The sequence below is a fragment of the Papio anubis genome, chromosome 9, assembly GCF_008728515.1.
Source record: "Papio anubis isolate 15944 chromosome 9, Panubis1.0, whole genome shotgun sequence".
Lineage (NCBI taxonomy): Eukaryota > Metazoa > Chordata > Mammalia > Primates > Cercopithecidae > Papio > Papio anubis.
The window spans coordinates 10837242-10855791 of NC_044984.1; the positions used below are offsets into that span (position 1 = coordinate 10837242).

The 18550-nt window shown below is 37.2% G+C and overlaps 2 protein-coding genes across 2 annotated transcripts; one reads left to right on the forward strand and one right to left on the reverse strand.

Moving 5' to 3' along the window:
- The first annotated feature begins 1665 nt into the window (after nt 1-1665).
- Nucleotides 1666-3860, forward strand: SMIM10L1 (small integral membrane protein 10 like 1). The gene has a single exon (XM_017945668.3). It carries the CDS (start codon nt 1846-1848, stop codon nt 2050-2052), a length of 207 nt encoding a protein of 68 aa, XP_017801157.1. The 5' UTR covers nt 1666-1845; the 3' UTR covers nt 2053-3860.
- Nucleotides 3861-16816: 12956 nt separating this feature from the next.
- On the reverse strand, nt 16817-17761 carry TAS2R42 (taste 2 receptor member 42). Its single transcript, XM_009180219.4, has one exon. The coding sequence runs from the start codon at nt 17759-17761 to the stop codon at nt 16817-16819; it is 945 nt and encodes a 314-aa protein (XP_009178483.2).
- Between the last annotated feature and the right edge of the window lie 789 nt (nt 17762-18550).

The following is an 18550-nucleotide window of genomic DNA, read 5'->3' on the forward strand; positions in this document are numbered from 1 at the left end:
TACCACCTAGAGAAATGGCTTAAGATGTGTTATCGTTGACAGACTGTTCATATGTGCCTACTAGCAAGAAATGTGGATTAGGCATTCAAATCTAAAACATCATGGGGCAGATAAAAACTATGACCATCTACATTATTGGTCCTATCCCACTCTCAGGAGGAAAGAAGGAAATCTTTCTTCAGCTCTAGAGCATTAAGGAGTAGGATTTGGAGCTTTGTGACTGTTCTTTGCCTATTCCCTTCCCATTAGAATAGGACCTCAATCTGGCCATGTTATCAGTGGGTGGCTGCTATTTTCCCCACGGTCTCAGGGTGGAAGACAAAGTTTTCATGGAGTTACCTAGAGCGGAGCAAGTAGGGCATAAAGGGTGGCACAAAAGAGGAATAGAAGAGAGAATGAGTCCACATAGCTTTACATATTTGGAAATGAAAAATCCAGGAACATAACGACTCCTGTGACCCTGAATGGCTCTATGTATTAGTCTTTCAATTTTCAAAGTGAGTAAATTATATTTGTGAACTGAAATTACATAACTTCTCCCAGTTCTCGGAATGGATCATTTATTTTACATTGCCCTTCAGTCTGTATACCAGTATTTTAGAAGTTGTCATAAGTAATTCCTGTAAGTACTATCTCCAGGTAGTGGTATTGGTACAGCAAAGTAGCAAAAGAAGAAATACTGGCTGGGAAAACAAAATTAATTTTTATAAATTTCTCAATGGCATGTTATTTCTACCAGTCATATCATCAGTAGACTATATAGAAACAGAGGTACTCTAGGGTACTGAACTTGTGCTTTGAATAGCTGCTAGACATGCAGTGCACGGTGCGATGTGTGGTATCTGAACAATGCTTTTCAGAACAAGACTGTAATCTTAAGGTCATGATCAGAAATCACACATTTGAATAATCCATGAATGAAGACGTGTTAAGATTAAAACATACAAGGCTGTCTAGTTAAAATGGGAGATAAGTGAAGGTAATGAAATGTGCGTCATTTAAATTGCAAAAGTATTGTGGCTATTAGAGATTCACTGTGCAGTTACTCTAACGGTATTAAGAGTTTGGAAGTACAGAGTAGTATTCTAGCCTTTACAGCCTAGCCACGGGTTTCACAGATGCATCTCCATGCAGAAATGGTTGAAGCTTCCATAGCTAATCTGAACTTTTTAAAGGTTTACATAGACGGGAATATGATTTTGTATGTACGTCCTTGTGTATATACGCGTGTCTACTAGTTTTTTGCTTGAATGTTTATCATTTCTGTCACTTGCAATTTAAATATTCCTAATACATAGAAAAATCCAAAGACTAAGATTGTGATCCTTTATGCCTATGGTATATTATGAATACAGAGACCTTGTGCCTTTACTGGCTTAGGAATAATCTTGCCCTAATATTAATGTTATTAAATCAAAAGGGTAAGATTCTTGGCTAACATCCCACAGAACACAGCAGACAAACTAAAGTTGTAATCTAGCTTTGGACTTTACAAATTTTGTGCCCTAAAGCAAGTTACATCTCGCTTAGTTTTTTTCATTTTAAAGTGGAAATATCTGCACGGTTGTTCGTACATGCTATATAACACATCCTATTCCAGATCAACCACCAGTTGAGCTCTAAATGGTAAATGCCAAAAGTGAGAAGCAGACAGGAAGGGGCGGAGCCCCAGCGGCGCCAGGGGCGACGCGCCGCACCGGACCCAGCAGCGGCAGCGGCAAGCTTGGGTGTGAGCCTGGGGGCCGCTTTGCCCACCGTCCCGCCGGTCCCAGCCGTTGCTAGGGGGTCCGTGGGCCCTGCGGCAACCCTCGGTACAGACGCTGGGCGGGCGGCGACACCTGGCCCATGGCTCCCCCGGCGGCTCAGCCTTCCTTGGCCGTCAGGGCCTCAAGCCCCGCCGCGGCCCCCACCTCGTACGGCGTCTTCTGCAAGGGGCTCTCCCGCACCCTGCTCGCCTTCTTCGAGCTGGCCTGGCAGCTGCGCATGAACTTCCCGTACTTCTACGTCGCGGGCTCGGTGATCCTCAACATCCGATTGCAGGTACACATTTAGAGTCGTGACTAAGCTAACGGCCTCAGGGGCTAGCATAATGGCCTACTCCCAGGGTCCCTTGCGGCGCGGCGGAGCAGCGAATGGCGAGCCCCACAGTCTCGCGTTAGTGCTCAGGCGCTGTTCGCGGCCTCTTTCTTCGCTACAAGCAGAGCTCCTCTGGGGGCCGCCGAGAGCCTACAGTTCCTAGAAAGAAAATACGCGATTCCGGAAACAGAACTGCAGTTAAGACCCTCGAAAAGATCTAAGAAAGTGTGCATCCTAAAACACCTGACGAATTTCAGGACGTGACAAAGCGCAGAGGTTGCATTATTTCAAAACAAAACAGAAGGCTAAAATTTTCAGGAAAAAGCAAATCAGTAAACCGTGAGTACTGGACTGGATTGTAAGCAAGATTTGAGTGAGTAAGAGCTGAAGGTATTAAGATTGTGATATAGAAGGTACATACTTCTTCATTCCACAAGAGAAAATAATAATAATCAGAAACTTTCAGTGAAAAAAAGCAAAACTGTACAGGAAAAGCATCCTCCAAGTACCAGACAAAATGCTGCAAGCTTTTGAACTAATGGCGAGAGTGTGAGAAAATGGGCTCTATTGCAATGCTCCTGTGGCAGGACGTCGTGGATCGAGGCTTGGAACCGCAGAAAAGGAAATCACATAGTAACACAAAGCTTGGCTGTTCAGTGAATAACATTTAAATAATCGTAAAATACAAATGTTGTTATGGTTTTTATTGTTTAAGTACATAATTATGGTTACGAAGTGGAATGCAAATGTTATTTACCATATTTTAAAAAGAGAGCCGGAAATACAGGTGGGAATGTTGAAGGAGGGCGGCGGAAATAAATGGAATGGTGGTTCTGTCCTTATAAAGTCGGAACTTGAAAGGTACTGTCTGTTGTTGAGTGGGGAAAGAGTTTTATTACAGGGTAGCCATAAAGTTTCTAAAACGGTAATATATTAAAGAGGGAGAGTGGTAGGGGAGAACAGTATGAAGTCAACAGGAAATGCCTAAAGATGGAGCGCTCAGGTAGAATATTTCAAAAAATAAAAATTGATAGAGTACCTGGTGTATTTGAATACAGCCTAGAGAGCTTTCATTTTTCCATAGAGTGGGGATAAATTAGTGATTGCATATTTTTCAAAATTAAAACAGAACATGTAATTTTGAACCCTGAGAAAAATAAAAATTTAAAAACTACACTGTATACCTCAACTATAAACAATACTAGTCATGTAAAGTCTGTCATAATTATGTCAATACTGAATACTGATTTGACAACGAATGATTCTACAACTGGGAGGATGGAAGAGAAGAGAGAGGTGTGTGTGTAATGGTGGTGAGCTAATCAAGATCTGATATAGAAAAGTGCAGGAAAAGTGGTATACACATGTTTTTTCCAGATTAAAAAAAAAAAACTATAATAATAAACCACTAAGAGTGGTAAAGTTTTAAATCAAGATCTGATATAGAGAAGTGCAGTAAAAGTAGTATACACATGTTTTTTCAGAAAAAAATAATAAACCACTAAGAAGGGTAAAGTTTTAAACTAGATGCAGTGTTCTATATTCCACTCATTGTGCCCAGCGAACAGTTAGTTGTTCTATGTCTTTAAGTAGTAAGTATCTTGCCCCCTCCAACACCAGGTCTGGCCTTGGGTAATTGTTCTTTGTAGTCTTTATTCTTTGTCTCCAGCCAAACTCCACTTGGGCATATTCTCCTTTATGCCTTTTCTACCTGAAGATACTCTGTTTTAAAGCTAAGCTTAGATGGCACTTTTTCCATTAAATTTTTCCTGGATTCCACTGACCATATAGGAGCTCACTTCTTTTAATCCATAAGGCCATTTTCATAGATTGCCTTATTTTTCCCTAATTGTGCATCAGCTATCTGTTTTATATACTCAAGACAGGTTTCCTAGACTGCGATAAGCCAAACATTTTAATCTAAAATATCAGAAGTGTAGTTTAATAAATGAAATAGTAATACCAAGGGATTTAGAATGGTGAACATCACTGTTTCCCAGAGCACTAATGTCCCAATTTGTAACACAAAAGACTGTCTAGTCTTAATGCTGAAATGGTGACAGAGTAGGATGCTCCATTTGGGTGACTATGTGAACATGTTCCTACTTTTTTCCTCACATCAGTCATTTATTAAACCGAAGAAACAGACTTTGTATTTATTATATCCTCCAACATAATTGGCAACTCTTTGAGGGAAGACACTATATCCTATTCAGTTTTACACCCTGTAGTAACAGTATGTGTGTGCATTGTATGTATACATATATGGACATACACATATATAAATGTAAGTAGTAACTATATATGTACACAGTTACCACTTACATACTATATATGTATACAGTTACAGCTTACATTTACCTCCTAATATATACATATTTACATAAATGTAAATATGTAATTTTCACATTTTGCATTTTAAATATGTAAAAATTACATATTTATGTAATGTAAATAATTATGAATTTACATAAATGTAAATGTGCATATATTTACATAAATATGCATATATATTAGGAGGTAAATGTAAGCTCTGTGGTTTATCATTTATTCACAATTGCTCTTAATTCTTGAGGTATACTTTGCCTCCTACATGTTGCAATTCAGTGAAATTCTCAGGAGACAAAACAAGATTTTGACCTGAATAAACCCAGTTATTGTTGTAATTCACAAGAGAGTTTATTCTTCCTGGCACACTTCCAGGTAATATCCATTAGGCCAAGGATTTTGTTTGTTCACTGTTCTATCCCAAGCCTAGAGCATTGCCCAGTGTGGAATAGCTAACAAATATTGTTGGATGGATAGATGAATGGCAATTTGGTTGGTATGCTCTACATAGTCAGCAGTCAATAAAGGAAACAGATATATTTGTCCCTGATAATAAGATGATTCACTTTATTGCCCATAAATTGGGTTTTTTCAGACCATCATGCACGTTGATTGTTCCAGAGATCCCTCAAGCATGAAAAAGCAGAGACATAGGTGGCATAATTATTATCAGTAAATACAAAACTTAAGAAATATAGCTGACAAAAAAAGGGAAATGATGTGTTACAGTTTATTTGAGCTATAAAAGGAAAATAGTGAACATAGCAACGTATGTAACCTAAGGGATAGAGGAAAAGATTTTTTTTTTTTTTTTTTTTAATTCTGGGTAAAAATACATGTGGTGACAAACAGCATATCATTACCATCAGCATCATTTAAAAAATATATTGAGTTTTTAATACCAGAAACTATGAAAAAGTGTTCATATACCTGAGCTCCATAATTCTCACATATACCCTGTGAGGAAAACATTTTTATCATTTTTCAAAGAAGCAAATGGATTTAGAGAGGTTAAGTAACTTCCTAAGGTCATGGTAACCAACCAGACCTCAAATGAATCTCCAGTAATTCCTAAAGATATATTTCATAAGGAGTTCAATTTTCTTAAAAGTGTAGATAATTACAGATAATCCTGTTTCTCAAATTTCTGGACGGAAATATTACCTGGGTAATAGTTACTTTTTTTAACGTAACTATTGAGGGTCTTTCATACTAAAATATAAATATTTAACATGATTTGTTATGTAAGTTCAAGTATTTTATACTCTCTGCAGCCTTAAATCTGTTGGCTTATTTTATTAGACGGTGGTGAGATTGAGGGATATGGGAGCAAAGGAAGAGAGAGGAAGGACATTGTTCTCAGAATGGAAGGAAAACACTTTTCTTTGCTACCCAGAGTAGAGATCAGACAATCTTAAATTTGAAGCCATGTCTGTTCCTGTCCTGAGAATCCCTAACTCAATTTTGTTAGAAAATCTTGCAGTTTGCTTTTAACAGGTGATCTTTCTGGCAGGACATCAGTAGCTTTTGATAGAGTCAAGGAGAAAATAAAGATGACGACGCACCAGCATGGCACAAGTATACATATGTAGCAAACCTGCACGTTATGCACATGTACCCTACAACTTAAAGTATAATAATAATAAATAAATTAAAAAAAAATAAAAATAAAAATAAAGTTACATGCAGAAGCATAAAGGGGTAGGATGAAAGTTGAAGAATACAGGGACAAAAGATGAGGGAAAGGAATATCCTAATACTTGGACGTTTGAGCATGGAAAGTAGTCTAAAGACTAGATTTGGGAAGTTCCAAGAAAATAGGCCAAGGAAAGAACCTCTGCAAGAACTATGAGAATTCCCAATAATTGAGTTGGATTGATTCATGTTAGACTATTGCTTGGGTTACCTTGAGTGCAGGGATTCTTCGTGCAGTTTTAACACTTGTACTATGGTCTGAATGTGCCCCCAGAAAATTCACATACTGGCATTCTAACCCCCAAAGTGATGATCTTAGGAGATGGGGCCTTTGAAAGGTGATCAGGTCATAAAGATGAAACCCTCATGAATGGGATTAGTGCCCTTATAAAGGAGACCCCAAAATAATTCCCTTACCCCTTTTGCCATGTAAGATTATAGGGAAAAGTCATCTATGAACAAAGAAATGAACCCTCACCAGATATCAAATTTGTGAATGCCTGGATCTTGGACTTCCCAGCCTCTAGAACTGTAAGAAGTACATTTCTGTTGTTTATAAGCACCCATTTTATGGTATTTTTTATAGCAGTATGAACAAACTAAATAGGATTTGCTCAGCAGGATTACCACCAGGTCAGGTCATGAATCTTTTCAAAATTTCAGTAAACCTCCCCCTACCCGTACAAATATACATTTCAGCAATGCTCTTGGCACAACTAAAAGGCCCAAGGACCTTCCCAAGAGCCTACTACAAATGAAAAGAAGAAACTATGGAAGTCTTAGTAGCTTAATTGCAGGACATCCCTGCCAGTTTCTGTCCTGATTAGGAATCTGCAATGAACATTACAAAGTCTTCACCATCTTCATGACTTTCAACACCAAGAATATGGACTTAGCCACTGTAAAATAGTGGAATGCATCAATGAATAATAAAGAGATATGGAGATCATTCATGTTATTAGTGAGGAAGTTGGGTACAACTTTTCATCAACCAAAAAGAAGGAGAAAAACAATCACACAGCCAAATAATGAAATATTGTAACTAGAATGTCTTGGCTCTAAGATCATTGGCAGAGAATTAGAGATTATGTTCAGCAGATTAAAACAAAAACAAAACAAAAAACAGTGAGCTGTGATCATGCCACTGCACTCCAGCCAGGGCTGCAGAGCAAGACCCTGTCTCAAAAAACAAAAAGCCAAAGATACAAGATGTTTAAAGTTAAAAAAGAACTGTTGTTCAAGAGATCATTTTCACTTTTTAATTGTTTTTTGAAAACTGCAAAAGTATCTCAAACTGAAGTCTAAAAGGAAAATAATTAATAGAAGCTTCGAAGTTCAGGGGCCAGGTTATATCTATATAAAAGGGAACGTAAATTATTTCCAGAACTGATTCATTTATTAAACATGGGGCTAAGGAATAGAGGTGGCAATATACAAGTCAAGATAATGCCTTTGTCTTCTGAAGCTGCATCTACATTGGTGCCCCTCAAAATAGCTAAAATTGAAAATAGTTTATCAGTCACCCGGGATTTCTTCTACAAATAACCTTCCCAAAAAAATATTGCCTAACATTTTTCTGAATTTATCAAACTAACCATCTGATCAATTTTCTAAATGAAGATTTATTCTTGGCAATAATCTAGCTCAGGGCCTAGGTCATTGTACACAGCATTAAGCAATGTAACAGATGAGTGGACTGGAAGTATGGGTTTTGCCGATGGCCTCCTTATTTCTGTATTTTAATTAAGGAAGTTTCTAGCTCAAAGGACATGAAATTAAGGGCAGCAGCAAACCATGTGAACTATCAGAGATTCACCAGAGACTATCACGCCCTCTGAAATATTTATTGATCCATGCATATTTTCACGAGGATGTTTTCTTTGAGTAAAGCTAAAGACGACATGGCTTGCACACCCAAAATATCTTCTCATCTTAAGTTCTGGGCCTAAGGCAGGGCCCAGGCATCAGCCGTTTTTGGCATTAGAAACAGGTTATTCAGGTTATTGGCAGCTCTTCTATAAATCAACTGTGTGACCAAACTGAGACGGGGGAACTCAAAAACTCTCATGACATCAAGACTATAAACTTACTTTAGGATAAAGCAATTGGCAAAAAAAAAAAAAAAAAGTCAATCATTTTCTTTTCCCAATTATTTGTTCCCAGGATAGGATACAGTTCTCTCCGGATTGCCTGCAACTAGCTTTGGATGTAAGAGTTGTGGTTGTCTTGGATCATGGCTTGCATCTCCAACCCAGGCTTTTATTATGGAAAATGATGGTGCAGAGCTTAATCTCAAAATGTCATTGTAATAGGCAGAATGCAATACATTGGTAGCCACAGTCCCAGACTGTCTCCCAGCCTTCATCGTTTAATAGTCATTTTCTGTGCTTTTATTATCTGGAATAGGTTTCTGCTCCATATAGCTTCATCTCTCCAAGGATAGTACCTGAGATGTGAGGACTTAATCCTAATAAGACATTTACTTCTAAGTCCCACTCACTAGAAGCAAGGATTGTGTATGGTTGTTTAAATCTTTTGAATTTTGATCATTAAAGAAAAGTTTAGGCCAGGCGCAGTGGCTCACCCCTGTAATCCCAGCACTTTGGGAGGCCAAAGCTGGCAGGTCACCTGAGGTCGGGAGTTCGAGACCAACCTGACCAAAATGGAGAAACCCTGTCTCTACTAAAAATACAAAAAAATTAGCCAGGCGTGGTGGCGCATGCCTATAATCCCAGCTACATGGGAGGCTGCTTGAACCCAGGAAGCAGAGGTTGCGGTGAGCCAAGATTGCACCATTGCACTCCAGCCTGGGCAACAAGAGCAAAACTCCATCTCGAAAAGAAGGGAAGGGAAGGGGAGGGGAGGGGAGAGGGAGGGGAGGGAATAGGGATGGGGAAGGGTCAGGGGAGGAGAGGGAGGAGAGGGGAGGGGGAGGGGAGGGCAGAGAGGGGAGGGGGAGGGGAGGGCAGAGAGGGGAGGGGAAGGGCAAGGAGAAGGGGAAGGGGAAGGGGAAGGAAAAGGGGAAGGGAATTTAACTTGTTTACTGAAAGGAGTAATTCCAAACCAAATTATCCTCACGATCTGAACCTAAATGTAGCCAGTGTGATTTTAATGTTGCCCTTTCTAAAGCAAGATAATGTCCATGATAATCATTAGGAAATTTATTATACAGTATCTAAGAATGAATGAAGTTTTAAAAATCTAAATGTCTGTATAGGCCTGTACTGGCCTTAAGATTATATATTGTATACATTTTCAGTTACTTTAAATTATTTTATTGTAAAAGTCAACCTAGAACTATACACAAATGCAAACATGCCTAAAATATATGCAAATATGTGACATTCTCTTATAAATTTTCCTTTATGTTCTTATTCTTAGTGAGTTGGTTGTGTTAGTTTTCTCTGATGTGACACACTAGTATTCATGGTATGACAAAAATATATCATTACACATGTGCACACACACAGAGATCTTGTGTCAAAGTGTGGTTTTGATCCTATAAAGTAAAAATAGAAGCATCATTATGGACATAGGGATAAGTATTCAACTTCTTTTTAGAAGTTCAGTTGATTTTACACTTATCCTACAAAGGTATGATAGCTTGAATTCCTAGCTAGGGTCCTAATGAGAGAATTATCTTTTGTTTTAAAAGTTACATCTATTGTTATGAGATTATATGCTTTCAACATTTTTAGTTCTTAATGTCTTTTACTTAGTGTTATAAAAATTGGAGTAGATATTAGGTTCTAATGGTATTTAGAACCATTTCCAAATACTACTTTTTTTTTCCTCACATATGAATGTCATCACACATTTGCCAGCACATATAAAATAAAACATGTTGCATTATATATTTTATATTTATATTAAGTCTCAAATATTTCCTTGTTACTAGCAAATATTAAAATGACAATGAGACTTACTTTTTTAAAAATCTAGTATTACATTGGCTGACTTTATGAGTAAATTGTTCATTTATAGGCGATTCTAGGGAAATTTTGTGATGCTCACTTATACCTTAAAATAATCCGGGTGAAAAACACATGCTAAAATACATCTTCAATGTGTTCTCATTAATTCCTCTGGAATATAGAAAAATCTGGAAAAGTCTATGAAACTAAAGCTTTCACTCGTTTTAGGTAGCACTTAAGATGCCACAGTAGTTCCACAGCAGTCTGTCTCAGCTTGTGGTTTTCCAAAATTAGGACAAATGAGTGATTTGAAGGAAAAATAATTGATGTCAACAAGACAAAGAAATTGACCTGCTATTTCTGCTGTACAAGGAAAATCCAACCTGTTAGTAGGAGAGAAGCAAAGTGAACCAAAAAGAAGAGGAGAAAAGACACCATCATTTTCATTTTCATTTTCATTTTCATTTTCATGGCCCTCTTATGGACCTTCATTCTGAGATTCCTTGGGCCCATGGTGTTGAGCTGCAAACTCCTGATACGTTTCATCAAGGACAGAATTAAAAGGAGTGGTGAGATCAGGGACAGAATGAAGGAAATTAAGTAGATCAAACTGGCAAGAATCCAGACATTACAATATAGAATTTTCCTTACATCTAAAGACCAACTTGAGTTTCTTTCATAAGTTGTGTAGCTGTTAATCCACAAGTCACTAAGTCCACCTGTTAATGCAAGGTTGAAAACAAGTAGGAATAAAGACCCCAGTGGGAGTACAAGTAGCACTCTGCTAATTGTCCATCTCAGCCAGATGAAGCAGGGGTGGCAAAAATTGACTATTTTAAAGAAGTAGAAAACACTAAGACAGGCAGCAAGCCAGGTAACTAAGTGATTGGTCAGTGCCCCCAAAATACCAATAAATTTTACTAGTTTGTTGAAGGCATATAGATGTGGCCATAATGCTATTAAAAATGAATCAAGTAGTATTATCCAAAGTTGACTGATTCTGGAGATAGCAAGACTGGTGAGGATGCAGTCGGCTGATAAGATCATTTGACTCCTCACCAGTTAATGCAGTTAACTAGTACAATGAACCCATTCCCTAACATTCAGATTATGAATTCTCCCATCATTACTATCAGAAAGGTATTTCCAATTCCAGGTGGCATTTCTGTAGAAGCAAATCCAGAAAGCTAATACTATGTTTCACTGATACTTTTGCTGTCAAAATGTTGCAGAGTAATATCCAACTTGATGATTTTCAGATTTATATTTAAAATGTTTACAGTAACTCAGAATGATCTTCTGTTTGATGCCATCTCACTTATCTTCAGAAAATATCTTTCTGGTTTTTTTAATATTCATCTCACTAGTAGGCCTGAAATATGTGCAAGAAAATCCAGTCTCACATATCTTAATTAAAAAAAAAAAAACTTTAACATTATTTTTAATCAGCTACTGACTTACAAGTTAAACAGTAAATATAGTAAATGGGCCAACTTATCATTGGTACTGTCAGCAGTTTCCAATTTGTGAGGACATCTAGAAGGGCGAAGTCAGGTATGCAAATACCCAACAGATTTCTTTACACTGATTTGTAATTTCCTCCTCAACTGAAAGTCAATACCATTTGGATTTGAATATTTTAATTTTAAAAGAATTATCTAAAAATAACCTCTATAATATGTGTATTATTCATTTGTTTCATTAAACTCCATCATATTTCCGATTCTACTTTAGATGAATTAAGTGTAATAAAAAGAAGCATCAAAAAGCTCACAGAGTAGTGAAAAAAAGCAACATTAAATGTGCTTTTACTACTGAATGTAATCAAAGTTTGATCAAAATGTAATTACAACACAGAGGAGGGTGTTATAAAGTCTATGGCCAATAACTAATTCTAGTTTCATGAAGATAATGACAGTTGGCTTGGGTCTTGAAGCTTTTAGGATTTCTTAAAGAAATAGACAAAAAGGGAGATGATTTTACTCAATTATGTAAAAGCGTATGCAAACAAACCAAAATTATTCCTCTATCTGAGCTGTTTTACTGAACTTTTGAGCTTGGTTTCCAATGCCTTCCTGGCTATTTGATTCCGAATAAGCTCTTATCAACTGAAATGAAAAACATAGTAAAAAAGATGGAAAATAGCAAAAAAAATAAGACGGAGAGTAGGAGGGAAATTCTTTTCATTAATTCTTCCTTTGGTAAAATCCTTTGTCTCATAAAAATATATCCACAGTAAAATATATTACATAATTTATTTGTATTATTTTGAACTCTAATACAATGGTTTTTAACCTTTACTGCACATTGCAGTTAATGTGGAAGCTGTAAAAAAACATTGATGCCTGTGGGCCACCCTCAGGGATTTTTATTACTTAATTGGTCTGGAATACATTGCTGGCACTCACTGAGAGGCTCTTGATGTATGTCTTACAGTGACTCCCAAACCCAGGCAAAAATCTTTCTACGCAAAAGCTGCAAATCTATGGTTCTCTGAGGACAGGACAGGATTTTGCCTGCCTTGTTCTCTGACAATGTGTTTCTATTCAGCCAGTATTGATGCTGACTGGCAAATTGGCCAGCAACTCTCTTAACAACCACATAAGTGACTTTTTTGTTGTTGTTGATTGGTATATTTCCAATTCACAGAACATAAAGGGCCTGCATAATAGTAGGTCTTCCATAACTATTTGTTAAATGAATTAGTGCTAACTTAGTTGGCAGTCCCACTAGCAGCACACAAAAGGAGAAAATGAGTAAGGCTTGACTGTGAAACAAGTATCAGAGCAAGAAAAGAAAGTACCTCCTTAAAATTAGAGAAATGTTACATTCATATATGAACTTATGAACCATTTCTATTCTAATCCTGAAAAACCCAGCACTGTTCTGTAATCTTTCTAGTTCAATCAAGAAATCATACAGAATCAAAAGGAACATGCTGGTCTGCCACCCAAGATGGGGGAGGCTCAGTACTTTTCTTCATGAAAAGGAACTATTTCTAGCCCAGGGAGTTGAAGATGGCTAGAGAACTAGATTTTGTGACACAAGAAGCAAGATAGCCCTATCTGAAAACGTCACCGATGTTTTCAGAAATGCTCTGTAAGTCATATAAAGGCTAATTGAGAAGAAGACTCCATTGACAGGCATGGCTTAACTGTGACAAACACAGAAAACAAGTCAGTCAGGAGATAGCGATTAAAGAACATTTGAGTTTGTAGTTACACTGAAGAAACTAAAAATAAAAGATGCAATAACAAGTATAAAAACCACAAGTCCCATATACTGTGAGTTGTATTCAAAGTCCAAGTTAATAATCACAATTTTTTCAATCTACATAATTAGAGTAATCTATGTCCTACTCTAGACAAAATACCATCTGGTGTCTAGAATGAAAGAAAAACAACTGTGCGAATATACAAACACCCCCTAAAATAACTATTGGGCAATAGGCTTAGTACCTGGGTGATGAAATAATCTGTACAACAAACCCTCATGACATGGGTTTACCTGTATAACAAACCTGCACATGCGCCCCTGAAACTAAAATGAAAGTTTTTTTAAAAAAGAAAACACCCCTTAAAGCATGACCCTGGCTCAAAGAAGATGCTGTCTAATCAAGATTTTGCTAGAAAAAGCCACCTACTAATACATAGCAGATAAACCACCTGAGAGAGTGAGGAAACTGGTGCTCCTCTTTCTTGGAAATCAGTATAGGTGTGGATTTCTACCTGATGTATACATACAGTACGATTTAAGAAAACATGCCTTGTTATACTTGATTTGTCTCTTATTTGCCTTCAGAACTAGAGCTATGGGTTGAAACAGGTTATTTGTTCCTCTCCTATAAATTACGCGACTGTGTGCATTGAAATAACCACAATGATTACACCCAGAATGTTGAAATGAGCATTTATTTGACAAGTGAGGTTAGTGGGAGTCTATAAAAATGAGTGATAATCTCCCTCTTTCCCCAACAGCTGCGTCCCAGGGTAGGTCATAATCACATCAGTCTTTCTTCTCCATGGTGCATGTGGCAGTGCATGTGTTGGGCATGGCTCTTGGATTGTGGCTTGGTGACTGCTAAATTCCCACAAAGGCCTTTTTTGGGAGAAAGTGGAGGTGCAGAGCTTGCTCTCATTTGCCATTCAAATTTGCAGATTACTGGCCAGGCATGGTGGCTTATGTAATCCCAACACTTTGGGGGGCCGAGGCAGGTGGATCACCTGAGGTCAGGAGTTTGAGACCAGCCTGGCTAACATGGTAAAACCCCATCTCTACTAAAAATACAAAAATTAGCCAGGCGTGGTGGTGTACACCGGTAATCCCAGCTATTCGGGAGGCTGAGGCAGGAGAATCGCTTGAACCAGGGAAGCAGAGGTTGCAGTGAGCCAAAATTGTGCCATTGCACTCCAGCCTGGGCAACAAGAGCAAAACTACGTCTCAAAAAGAAGAGAAGAGAAGAGGTTTAATATTTACTAATATGACATGAGCCAAGATCACCCCACTGTACTGCAGCCTGGATGACAGAGCAAGACTCCATCTCAAAACACACACACACACACACACACACACACACAACAAATACAGATTACAATACATCAGTTGCAATAACCAGAATATGTCCTGGGCTGCTTTTACTAGTTTTACTTTCGTTTTGCTTCTATTGTGAAGAATAGGTCCCTGTTCCTTGTAGTCCCATCTCCCTGGGGTTGCTGCCTACTAAGTGTTAGACATGTGTTACTCTTAGTTAGACATGTATTAATTTACCAATAAGGTTGCCCATGAGTTGGATCAATTGCTTACCAAAGAAAAGTTTACTAACACAAAAATATAAAATATAAATACTGTTTTGGGTTATCTTGTAAATAGTACAAAGTTAAGTCATTTATATTAAAAAATATTTAAATTCAATATCTAAGTCTAAAATATATTCAACTTGATTTGCACATTACCTTTTATCAAGGCAAGAAAATTATGATTATAATCTTTGATAAAATACTAAATTAGTGATTAAAATAATATATGTACATTTTATTTTGTAAAAGGCAAATTACTAAGAAAATAGATTCTGTATTATTATTAAAACTATCATCATCACTGTTATTTATACATGATACCACATAGCTCAGATGTACTTACAATTTCAGTTGATGCATATGGGGAGGGGGAAGTATTAATAATTCTAACATCATTTCTGGCTCCAGGGCACAGCTGTGCAGTGGTGCCCTCACCTATAGCTTCATCAAGATTAATTTACAAGCATGCATTTATCAGTATTTAATAGCATATTTTTGTTTCTGTACTCTAGCACAATATAAAGAATATATCGAAAGTAAATTCTAAAAGGTATCCTTCGTTGGTAAAAAAAATTTCATTATACAGCTTCTGTACAATGTTTTAATCTATGCCATCATATTCAAAAATTTTTAGTAAAATTTCCCACCCCTAACCTTATATACAACCTATAGTTACCTTATCTAATCTTAGATTATCATAGTCAAGGCAGGACTATGTATACATATGCTTGTCTAAAATTTACAATAAACCTGCAACATTCTGTAAACAACGTCACTTTGCTTTCTGTGCCTTCCTGGCTAACATTGTTACTATTTTTTCCTCTAAGAAATCCAGTGATCATATTGCAACAAAATGCATGTCACATAAACGAACACAAACACAATCATCCTCTAAATGTATTTATGATCTTTTTATAGTAGCAATGTGAGTATAATTGTGAATTAAGAGATAAAACTCTATAATTTTAGTTCTGTTACATAACATGGTAGAAACTGATTTCTGCCTCTCTGAAAATGCTTATTGCGTGTCTTAGAATTTAGCAACATTAGCAAGTGCCTAGGAACATCAAAATGTTTATTATTTGGGGCTTTAAATGGACATCAGCATTAAATCATGTGTTTCCAGTTTCCATTTAAAGATAATTTATTTTCATACTACAAATCATCATTTTCTCATATAATCATCGTATTTCCTTGTTATCAATAAGACTTCTAATAACAAAAATATACCACTTTTTTTCATTTTAAAAAAATGCTTGGGGCCAGGCACAGTGGCTTATGTCTGTAATCCCAGCACTTAAGGAGGCTGAGAGAGGTGGATCACCTGAGGTCAGGAGTTCGAGACGAGCCTGACCAATATGGTGAAAACCCATCTCTACTAAAAATACAAAAATTAGCTGCGTGTGGTGATGTGTGCCTGTAGTCCCAGACTCGGGAGGCTGAGACAGAATTGCTTGAACCCAGGAGGTGGAGGTGGCAGTGAGCCAAGATCGCACCACTGCACTCCAGCCTGGGCGACAGACCAAGATTCCGTCTCAAAAAAAAAAAAAAAAAAAAAAAGCTTGGCTTTGAAGCTATGAGTCTGTATTTTTCCTACTGTGACTTTAGTTTTTAAATAGATTTTCTACCCACATTGTATATCTTTTACCCATTCAAGTTTATAGTCTATCTTGCTTTCTAAAGAATCACACACTTTTTTCTCCACAAGTTGCAATTACCTATTATTTGCATATAAAATTAAATAATTTAGATTTTTTGAAATAATATGTGAGGCTAAAATATTGCTTGCCAATGCTCCAAACAAAAATGATTACTTTTAAAATGGTATCGACTAGCAATGTGTGAATTACCATCAAAAGCAGCCTGGTGGGATTTCATTTATGTTCCAAAATTCTTAGAGAAACCCAGAAGGAAAAACAAAACAAAACAAAACAAAAACACAGTGGAAGTGATCCCCAAATGCTCCTCATTGAGTTATTCTCTTAGAAAAGCTTCTGGAAAGACTGTCTACAAAGGTAAAGGGTTTGGTCTTTTTGTATAGTTCCTAAGATGCCACAGTAGCCTCACAGCTGTCTGTCGCAGCTTGCTGTTTCCCAGAATGAGAATAAATGAGTGGCACGAGGGAAAGGCATGTAAGGCTAACATGACGAACTGTGTGTACTTGTTGTTCCCCAATATACAAAATGTCCAATTTGCCACTTGTAAGGAAAAAAAATGAACTATGAAGAGGAAAAGGAAAGACATCACCATTTTCATGGCCCTCCTGTGGGCCTCTGTGCTGGAGTCTCTAGAGCCCAAGGAACTAAGCTTCAAATTTCTAGTATGTCTCACCAAGGACAGAAATAAAAAAAGCAATGAGGTCAGGCACAGAGAAAAGGGGATAAAACTGTTCAAGCTAAGAAGAGTTTTTAACAGAAAGAGTTTATCATAGGGAGTTTTACTTTCATCTAAGTATAAAGTCAGATTACTTTTATCTATTATATTCAGTGAGATATCAATAAACATTTCTAGCACTAAACAGTCAAAAATCAGTAAGAACAAAGACAATGTAAGGAGTATAGCAATCACTCTGTTCATCCTCCACCTCAGCCAGAGGAAAAGGGAGTGGGGGAAGTGGGCTATCTTAAAGAAATAGAAAATGCTCAGGCAGGTGGCAAGCCAGGTGGTCAAGTGATTAGTCATGTGCCAAAGCACAGTAACAGGTCTTACTACTCTATCTGTGGCATATAAATGTGGAGCAAGTCCCGCTACATGTGAATCAAACAGTATCACCAACAGGTGACCAATTGTGGAGATAGCCAAGCAGGTGAGGATGAAGTCAACTGAGAAGACCTTTTGGTTCTTGATCCCTTCAGAGCAGTTTGCCAGTCCAATGAACACATTCCCCAGCATGCCGATGATGAATTCCACTATTGCCAGAGTCAGAAAGATTTTATCCAATTCGGTGGCCATTTCCAGAGACAAAAAAAAAAATCCAAGTTTTTAATACTTTGCGTCATTAAGAAATTTACAATCAAACTATTGCAGAAGAGCATTCATTTCTGATACTTATCTTCATTGCTTTTATTGCACTTCCAGTCTTGATCAGAACCTTCTGCTGTTGGATACAGTCTCATATACTTAAGGAAGTCTTTGCCTGTTTTTACTATAATTCTATCTTAATCCCAAAAGATCTACCAAGGAATGCAGTCTCACATACCTTCACGAAAGTGTTTTCATTTCTTTGAAAGAGTTAGTGAATTCTAAACCCAACAGTTTCTGTGTCCATTTATCACTGGCATGGGCTGAAACTTTCCACTTGTGGTAATGACTGAAAGGATAAAGTCAGGTATATTAACATGCAAATATAGGCTAGATCTCCCCCGCCTTCTCTGATTTGTACATTTCTGCTCACCTGAAATACTACACCACTTGGATCCAAATATCTTTATTGTTTTTCAGAGGAAGCTGTAGATATAATCTAATAATGTTGTTATTATGCAAGGAATATATTTTATAAGTGACTGCTTTGTTTCTGACCTTATGCAAATGCAACATATTTACCACAAAAAAAGCATTAAGAAGTCTATAAAATAGTGAAAACAGAAAAAAAAAGCAATTAGACAGAATCAAGAATCAAATGTACTATTAAATCAGAAAAGGGAACTACAAACACTACTGTCGAGGGGAAAAGGGAGGTGATATTTGCCTCGGATCTGGAAAATACTTAGAATTTCATGAGGAAACTCAGGTCATATTTCG